General features: G+C 50.3%; 1 protein-coding gene across 1 annotated transcript in view; it reads left to right on the forward strand.

The window, feature by feature from the left end:
• Positions 1–9,273, forward strand: part of GPR97 (G protein-coupled receptor 97) — a 31,603-nt gene extending 22,330 nt beyond the window's left edge. Inside the window, exons 3-12 of the mRNA XM_006863623.1 lie at positions 1,804–1,942; positions 2,854–3,000; positions 3,683–3,817; positions 4,252–4,291; positions 4,425–4,516; positions 4,632–4,744; positions 6,673–6,953; positions 7,164–7,257; positions 8,526–8,800; positions 9,161–9,273. Of these exons, the coding sequence (XP_006863685.1) occupies positions 1,804–1,942; positions 2,854–3,000; positions 3,683–3,817; positions 4,252–4,291; positions 4,425–4,516; positions 4,632–4,744; positions 6,673–6,953; positions 7,164–7,257; positions 8,526–8,800; positions 9,161–9,273 (1,429 nt within the window). The remainder of the gene's footprint in view (positions 1–1,803; positions 1,943–2,853; positions 3,001–3,682; positions 3,818–4,251; positions 4,292–4,424; positions 4,517–4,631; positions 4,745–6,672; positions 6,954–7,163; positions 7,258–8,525; positions 8,801–9,160) is intronic.
• Positions 9,274–9,778: the final 505 nt, after the last annotated feature.

Here is a 9,778-nt window from a genome sequence, read left to right on the forward strand (position 1 = left end):
TCTCTCATACTTTGGACATATTGTCAGAAGGGATCAGTCGCTGGAGAAGGATATCATGTTTAGTAAAGTGGAGGGTCAGAGCAAAAGAGGAAGACCCCCAGCGAGATGGATTGGAGAAGTGGCAGCATCGATGGACTCAAGCGTGGCAACAGTAGTGAGGTTGGCCCAGGATCAGGCAGTGTTTCGTTCTGCTGTTCATAAGGTTACTATGAGTCAATGCCAACTCGATGGCACCTAACAACAATAACAACACCGATGCTGTGGGATAATGACTGCAAGGTCATTTCAACTGCAAGGTTGGTGATTCAAGGTCACCAGCAGCTCCTTGGAAACCCTATACAGGGTCGCTATGAGTCAGAATCGACTTGACAGCACTTCACAACAACAACAACCCACTCATTTAACAACAACAACCCAGTGTTTGGTAGGAATTACAAAGACCCTAGCTACAAGCACAGAAGCATTCTATAGCTACTCCTTTCCAATAGCCTTGCCCTGGTTGTACCTGCTTCTTTTTCCCTTCTCTCCTACCACTCCCTTAGTTTTCACCTGTTCAGAGTTGCTAGGGGAGGTTAGGCAGCAGTACTCAGGATCCCAAGTATACCAAAGGAATGGTGTCCTGCAGATGGAGGTTTCAGAACCATGGAAAGCACCTATAGGCAGCACTGTGGAGAGCATTCATGACCATCCTGATCTCCCTAAATTAGGCTGTTAGGTGTTATAGTTATTGTAACAGCTCAGCTGTTAACCAAAAAGTTGGATGCTTGAACCCATCAGCCACTCAGTGGGAGAAAAGATCTGGCAATCTGCTCCCATAAAGATAACAGCCTAGGAAACCCTGTGGGGCAGTTCTACTCTGTTCTGTACAATTGCTATGAGGCAGAATCGACTCAATGGCATATAACAAAGATGATAATGAGACAGCAGTAAAATGCGTGCCAATGAAATTTGTGTGCTATGTGGTTCCAAAACTAGCTCTGTTCCCAGACATGCTTAGGCTTCAGAGGCTGAATTCTCCGTATTTAGTTGTCATAGATGGAATTGTATCTTCCACATCTCAGTGGAAGTTGTGTAATAACGTAATCATTCCCAATGATGTGATCAGTCAATTTGTTGTAAGAAGATTAAGATGGGAAACAACACCCTTAATCAGATCACAGCCCTGATCTGATGTAAGGTGGGTTTCCCTGGGGTGTGGCTTACATCACTTGTTATCTTACAAGAGATAAAAGAAAGGAGAAGTGAGCAGAGAGAGAGGGATCTAATATTACTAAGAAAGAAGAGCTGGGAGCAGAACATGTCATTTGAACCCAATGTTCCTGTGTTGGGAAGCTCCTAGACCCAGGGGAAGATTGTGACAAGGACCTTCCCCAAGAACTGACAGAAATAGAAAGACTTGCCCTAGAGTTGGCACCCTGGATTCAGACTTACAGCTTCCTTAACTGTGAGAGAACACATTTCTGTTGCTAAAGGTACCCACCTATGGTATTTCTGTTATCGCAGTACGAGATAACTAAGGCAGACCTCAGTAAAGGTGCTGACATGTTCAGTCATGCCATGAGGTCACTTGTAAGAATGACAAGTTGGATTTCCTCAAGACCAGCCTGCGTTGTTCCCCACTCACCCACTTCCTCCTGTAACGATCCCAGGGTCTGCCTTTTGGTCTTCTGGGCCACACATATCACCCAAAGAGCCCATGGTATCTCTTCATCTCTTCTGATGGCAGTCAGACTGGGAACCAGGTGAGTGGGTAACTCCTCCTGCAAGATCCTACTCTCTACCCTTATCCCTGGTCCCTTGCAGATACTGGCAAGGCTTTGAGGTCTACCTGGTGGAGAGCAGTTCAACAGAGACAGTGAATATGACTTTTGTGAAGACTTTGGTCCGGAACTTCAGCACTGACACCTCAGATGCTGTGATCATCTCCCTGACCCCTTCTCAGGTAAAGACTCCCCTCATTCTTGTTGGCTGATTCTGCTCTATTTAATTTCTCTCAGGCATACTTCTGAGGCCTTCGGCTCTACCTCCTAACTCCCTGTTTCAATGCCCATGGGATGCTTTTAAGGCAGGTGGGAGAAAGATGAGACTTTCTGCTCCTGTAGAGATTTATAGCCTCGGAAACCCTATACATGGTCACTATGAGTCAGAACCAACTCAATGGCACATAGCTGCCGCCACCACCACTAGGTGAGTGGCAGACCCAAGAATAAGAGTGATATCAGAGAATGAACAGCACATTTGTGTTTTGTAACTACCGGTGAATTTATTTGAATGTTTTGACCATTTTTCTTTTTTGTTAATTTGTCATTGGTGATGTTTGTGAGGAAAACACACTCAGAGTGGGCTCTTATGTTCCATCTCTGTCCCTGTTGTCTTCCTTCCTGAGCTCCCAGACAATCACACTATCCTGATGGCTTTTTTCTTTCATTCATTCTCTCATCTAAAACAGACGTCGTCACCTTGAGTCCTATTTAAATACAGGGGCTGTGAAGACGCTGGCTATGAACACACCACAGCCAACTGAAGCTCCCTCATACTTGCAAATCAATAAATGAAATTCAAGTTTCCCCACATGTCATCTCCTTACCCTCTACTTTCAGTCTGACAGGTGTCCAAGCAGGCACAGTATTGTTTGTGTCCTCCATATAGTGAAACTGAGGCTCCACATAAATTGAATCCTAGCAATGTCCAGGGGCTCACAGCCTAGGAGGGGCAGAGTGTATCCCACGTGTGCTGCCCCTTCCACCAGGGTGTACCTCAGTTTCTTCTGTGCAAGTGGTACGACCTGGGTGTGGTTGTGGTGGGCGTGGAATCCTGCGGTGAAAATGGGCATTGTTGGATCTGTTGTTGCAGATCCCAAGGCAGGTGATGGAGAATAAAGACAAGACCTCCGACACAGTCCAGCTTCCCCGGAGCTTTTTTGGATCCTTTCGGGGCAAGAAGCCTATGGTCCGGTTAGCCATAACTATCCTGGACATTGGTTCTGGGAATCTCTTCAAGGTGAGGAGAAGCTTGAGTTGGCTCAGGATGTGGTTAAATGTCAGGTTCACCTGGTTCGTGGTCCCATATCACCCTTTGTTGGGGCATCTTTGCTCAGGGACTGGGTGAGCATGGAGGTGGGGTTGAACCTCAAAAAGGTTTCTAAAGCAACCTCATGACAATGGACACTTCAGAACCTTATTGCAGCGGAGTTATCCACTCAGAGGTCTGGCACCCCTCACACCGGGGCCATGGACTTGTTCATGTGCTCCTGTGTCCATGCACACACACAAGCATGCAGATCATTTTATGTTCCTTGTGTGCTCATATGTGGCCTTGTTCACATGAGCAAGGGTACCCATGCCCATGAAAACGTGTCTGTCAGGTGCTGGTGTCAGAGGTGTGGGACCACTTTGTGCATACGTTCACGCCAAGTGCTGGTGTGGGCAGCTGTTCACCCACCTGCATGCACTCACTGGCCTTCATTTCTAGGAAGACCTTTATCCTGGTTGTGTGTCTTCTGGTTAAGGGGGAAGAGAGGCTCAGGAGACCTGCAGCTGAGAGCGGTCAGAGGCCTGGCGTTGTGGACGCTTTGTCTCAGGGGAGCCCTTGTCCTTAGTCTTTGCCATCCAGGCAAGGACCATGGGTCCAGGGCTGGAGTTGGGACAGCCCTTCTGAAGCTTGGCCTCTCTCCACACCACAGGGCCCCCGGCTCAGCCAGGAGGATGGCGGCAGTGTGTTGAACAATCATCTGGTGGGCTTGAGTGTGGGTAATACACCTGTCACCGGGCTGGACGAGCCTGTGGAGATCACCTTCTCTCACCAGCAGAACCTTTCCGTGAGTCCCCTACCCAGGGCTGAGAGTCACAGTGGGGCTAACAGCACTGGGCCCACAATGGCATATAGACTCTGAGCAGACAAGCACAGGACATGGCTCCCCCTCACGTGCACACAGGACTACACATTAGGACCCTCCAGATCTTACACCCATATGCACACATGCTCCCAGACTCTCCCCATCCACAGAGATGCACATAGGACCAGCAAACCAGCATGCACACAGTGACATCACATCTACCCACATCCATGTACCCAAGTCACACAGACACACAACCCCTATACCTCATGCCATATTTATGCTGGCACATGTTGTTTTCCTCTGTGGCCCATGGAGTCAGCCTGGCTTTCTTCCTGGTGCACACATGCTAGGACATGTGAGTATCTGCTGCCCCACTTTCTCGCCTTCCGCTGACTCCCATCCTCTAGTTTCAGAACATGACCCTCACCTGTGTATTCTGGGATGTGACTAAAGGTAGGGCCTGGTGGACCTTCTTGGGGTGAGGTGGGGGAGGGGGCCTGGCAGAATGAGCTTCACCCTCAGGTGTGTCTCCTTCCTTTTCTCCCCTCCCCTCCCTTCCTGGGGTCTCCTCTTCCACGGCTGATAGGAGACTGGTCATCCAAGGGCTGCTCCACGCACCACAAACGTGGAACAACTAAGTGTCGCTGTGACCACCTGACCTTCTTCGCCCTGTTGCTGGTAATGTCCTGCTCCACCCTAACCCCAGCAGTTTCAGAGGGTCCTGTCTGGAAAGGGGGCCAGGACCTGTGAGTGGGATCTGACAGGGCCCAACTTTTGGGGAGGTCACCCACAGAGGCCGATCCTGGATAAGGCCACTGTCCAGGCGCTCACATACATTTCCCAGGCGGGCTGTGGTGCCTCCATGCTATTCCTGACCTTCACTATCATCTTCTACACTGTGCTAAGGTGAGTGACCCCCAAATCCTACCCAGCAACCCTCTCCTGCCCTCAGGATGCAGCAGGGCAAGGTAGAAAGTGTCATACTGACATCCTCTCCTGGCCTGTTTTCTTATCCACAAAACGGAAATAGAGGTTTAAATGTGTCTGGACTTTTCAGTAACAAGAAATAGAATCTTGATGCAAATTGGCTCAAACGTAATAGGTACGTGCAGTTCATGCAACTGAAAGGCCTGAGGAGTGCTGGCTTCAGGCATGGTTGGATACAGGAGCTCAAAAGGTGTCACCCCTTCTAGAGCACAAACTTTGCTTTCCTCTGTGATAGGATTGTCAGACAGCTCCTTCCCACCCGTGGGCCTCTGGAAGCCCCAGGCTTTTATCACAGCTTCTCAGGCAAGAATAAAAGGGGATTCTTCTCTCCCTATATTTCTAGACTAAATCCCCAAATTAAGAATTTATTTTTAAGTTTATTTTAAGTGGTTTGCTTCTGTAAAATACTTATTTTTTAGTTTAGTTTAGAAATAATTATAGACTCACAAGAAGTTACAAAAGTAGAACATGAAGTCTTGTGGACCCTGACTCCAGTTTCCTAACCCCCCCTGCCCCCGCTCCTCAAAGGTGACATCTTATTTAACTGAAGTACAATATGAAAACCAGGAAACTGACATTTCCATCACATTTTACATGCATCCATTGTGTGTGTGCACGAGCCCATTCCTGCAGGACTTGCTACGTCATTTGCAGGGAGGGCCCAGTGCTGAAGCCTCCCGCAGCCCCTCCTAGTCCACCTTAGGTTGAACCACAAGCGTAAGTGGTGCCACCCCTGCCCCCGCCCCCCCAAGCCCTGGCATAGGACACGGCTCCCACCCCCAGCAAGCTGAGCGTGACTTTCCAGCCAGCTGCACTGCAGTATCCTGTGAGCCGGGCTTGGCGCACCGGGAGGAACTGTCACCAGCACCCAAGGGTGCAGCCTGGCAACTCAGGTGAGGTGGACATCATCCCACATGCCCCTGCAGGCAGCCCTGGGCTCCCATCCCTCTGATGAGAGTCCCGTGGGCTCTGGATTGCCAAAAATGCAGAATAGGAGCTTCATTGGGGGCGGGGTGGGGTGGGGGGTGAACCGGGGAAGCAGCACTGAGCAGGGAGGCTGAAGCGACTCCTTGTCCCTCTCTGGGTCTCATCTCTCCAAACAGAGTTAGTGTTACCCACCCTACATCTGTTGTAAGCTTCAGCATCTATTCACTGAACCAACAGAAGCCAGGGCTTCCTCTTGCCCACTGTGCTAGGCCCTAAGTTCAGGTAGAAACGGGGGAGAGTAGAGGTACACTGTGATGGAGAGAAACTTCCAAATCCACCCTGGCACCATGACAGTTAAAGAGGTGCTAAGAGGTAACCGTGTTTCCGTTCGAATCCACCAGCAGCTCCATGGATCCCATAAAGATTACAGCCAAGAAAATCTATGAGGTAGTTCTCCCTGCTATAGAAATTGACTAGACATCACCAAGCAGGGACCTCCTCAGAAGGAAACGTCTCAGGGGAGTTTTGAAGGTGGAGTAGGAGTCAGCAGGCACAGAAGGTGAGAGGAGCTGAGGGTCACGGAAAGGCATGGAGAGCAAAGGGAAGTGCATGGGTAAAATGCCAGAGGCATGAAAAGCAGAAGGTGTTCAGGTGAATTGCAAGGTATACAGTTTTGATAGAGCATTCAGTCAAGAGTTGAGGCTAGACCTGGAACATGTAGGCTCCTGTAAGCCATGAGAGGGAGCCTGGACTTGAACCTGACGGCACTCACACACTGGCTGCTGGGCAGGGACAGAAGATGGAAGATCAAGAGGAGAACCAAGGGCTCAGGGTACAACTGAGGAGGTAAGGTGGAAAGGCCTATGTGCCCTATGAGAGATGTGGCCCCTCATGTCTCCAATTGGCCCTTCCCTACCCAGGTTCTCCCGGCAGAGGTTTAAGTCAGAAGATGCCACCAAGATCCACGTGGCCCTGAGCATTAGCCTGTTTCTCCTGAATTTAACCTTCTTCATCATTGTGGGGAGTGGCTCTCAGGGTTCCAATGCTGCCTGCTGGGCCCGGGGAGCTGTCTTCCACTACTTCCTGCTCTGTACCTTCACCTGGATGGGCCTGGAAGCCTTCCACCTTTACCTGCTCATCCTCAGGGTCTTCAACACCTACTTTGGCCACTACCTCCTGAAGCTGAACCTTGTGGGCTGGGGTAGGTGCTGACTTAACAAGTAGAGGAGATGGCTGGGTTGGACTTGCCCTCCAGCCAGGCCCTGAGCGGGTGGTGACATCAAGGGAATTTCCCTGGGGCAGAAGGAGCTGTCAGACAGGCCTAAGACTCTAGGGATGGGCAATTGGAGGGGTTCTGGAGGATAGAGGTGGGCATGGCCAGGGAGATTGGCAATGCCACACTTCTTCCCAGGCCTCCCTGCTCTGGTGGTCATCTGCACCGGGAGTGCCAACAGCTATGGTCGTTACAGAATCCATGATGAGGACAACCGTACTACACTGGAGCTGTGAGTGGTGCTGGGGGGCCCAGGGGGAGGGCAGGGATGGATTATGCCAAGGCTAGAACGTTCCTCAGATCCAGCTAGCTCATGGCATGTTGTTAAGCGTCCTTGAGTTCATTCTGACTTATAGGGACCCTGCATAGGGCTTCTAAGGAGTGTCTAGTGGTTCAAACCACTGTCCTTGAGGTTAACAGTCCAGTGCTTATCCTGCAGCACCACACCAGGACTCCAGTTCATTACATTAGTGGGGTAAAATTAGTCTCGGAATTGTGAAGTGCCATTGAATTGGTTCTGACTCACAGTGACCCTGTATAGGGTTTCCAAGGAGCAGCTGGTGGGTCTGAACTGCTGACCTTGTGGTTCAAACTAACCTTGAGGTTGAGTGCTTATCCTACTGGCACCATACCAGGGATCAGAGAGAGGAAGGAAAATGAGAGGGGGCCTGAGAAGAGGGAGACAGAACTAGCCACAAAACTGGGCTCTATCCTGGGCTCTCACTAGCCCATCGGGCAAATTGAAGAAAGTTCCTCCCCCATGTACTCAGCCTGGTAAGTGGAGGGCATGCAGAATTTCAGCTTTACTTGCCCCTTTGGCCAGGTACCCTTGTGTAGGATACAACCTGCCCAATCATTTGTTCTAGACCAGGCTCTGATCCTGAATCATTATGTGACCTTGGACAAGCCCCTCAAGACAAACCTCAGTGTCCCCATCTGTATAATGGACTGATCAACAAGTCTTTCCAAGGCCTTTTGTCCTTGCAGTGCAAGGAGCAGTGACTTGTGCTCAGCCTGTAAACTTCTGCACTGACGCTTTCACGTACCTGCCTCTGAGTCCACAGCTCTGTGCTAGGAAGGGCCAGCAGGGCTACGGTCCTGTCCCTAGGGTCTAAAACGTAGGGGCCACAGAGGCCAAATGAAGACTGTGGGGATGTGGCTAATGGACCCTCAGGACAATGTGTGGAGCCGCCAGTTATACGGTTTTATAAGAGAAGCAGAAATCTAGATATTTATGCCAAACCTGTTTTTTAGAGGGTAGCTATTCCATTAAAAAAATAATAATAATCTAGTGGAGGTGTGGCAAATGAAAATGCCTACGGGGACAAATTGGTCCTTTTGCACACGCTGGTCAAGTGAGATCCTTGAACCCATTGACAGCTCCTGCTCTGGGAGGAAAGCGGGTGGGTGAGTAGAGACAAGCTAAGACATCTTGGTTTTCCAAGTTTAGCCAGTGGCGCCCCATCTCTCCCAGTCCCAGTGGCCCTCTTCTTCCTCCAGGTGCTGGTTCCATAAGAACACTGCCCTCTACGTCACCGTCCATGGCTACTTCCTCATCACTTTCCTCTTCAGCGCTGTGGTCCTGGCCTTGGTGGCCTGGAAGATCTTCACTCTGTCAAGTGCCATGGCGGGCAAAGAACAGGGACCGAACTGGAAAGGGGTCCTTACTGTGTTGGGCCTCTCCAGCCTGGTGGGCGTGACATGGGGGCTGGCTATCCTCACGCCGCTGGGCCTGTCCACTGTCTATATCTTTGCAGTCCTCAACTCTCTGCAAGGTGAGATGGGTGTGCAGGCTCCACACGCAGACACACACACACACACACACACACACACACACACACACACACACACACATGCTTTCTGTGCTGGATTCTGGGGACATTCCTTAACGCTGTGTCTACCAACTTTGCATTCTATTTACTCCATCTAGAGTTATCTTGATGGCTATGATTTTTTATTTCAGAGATTCTATTTTTTCTAAACATCTATTTGTTTTTTGTTTTTCTAGAAATAGATTTCATTTTTGCTTGTCTCCACCACCCCCCGTCCCATGTCTTTTGAGCAGAGTTTTTAAAAGCCCCTCTCCCTGCGTGGCCTGACCTGCTGCTTACGGTGGCCCTTCTCCTCATTGACAGGGGTCTTCATCTTCTGCTGGTTCATCATCTTCTACTTTCCCAGTCAGCATGCCACGTCCTCCTCTTCTGGAACTGCCCGGGTTGACCAGGACCACTCTGTGTCTCGTGGCTAAGGAAGTGCCATGTGGCTAAATTGGGACCGGGAGCCCTGGGCTCAGTTCTGACTTGCTGTGTGACTTTGGGTGGGTCCCTACATCTCTCTGGGTCTCGGTTTCTTCTGTAAACTGTGGCTGGGGAGGGGAAGATAGAGACTTCAAATGCCCCATCCAGATGCACCTACGGGTCTAAGAGTCCGTGAATCCAGGATTGCAGAAGGGTCCTATAATCCAGCATAGAACGATACATTCCCTCTCTCCTCCTCCCTTTGTAGCAAAGCAGCCCTTCTCCGCCATTACCCCCTTTCTGGTCTCAGTTAGGGTCTGAGCTTAAGTAGGAGAGTCTGTTTTAGGAGCACCAGGCTCTCCCCTCCTTCCCCTTGTCACTTCCTCCTAGGACTCCAACTCCAGGCTGCCTGTACTTTGAAGAGAAGGTTCTAGAAGGTGATTGTCTTCTTAGGCATTAGAGAAGTTTTGGGGGGTTGGTTCTGCTATCCAGCCTGCCCCTGGTCACAGCCAGCCC

Source organism: Chrysochloris asiatica, unplaced genomic scaffold (assembly GCF_000296735.1).
Source record: "Chrysochloris asiatica unplaced genomic scaffold, ChrAsi1.0 scaffold00055, whole genome shotgun sequence".
Lineage (NCBI taxonomy): Eukaryota > Metazoa > Chordata > Mammalia > Afrosoricida > Chrysochloridae > Chrysochloris > Chrysochloris asiatica.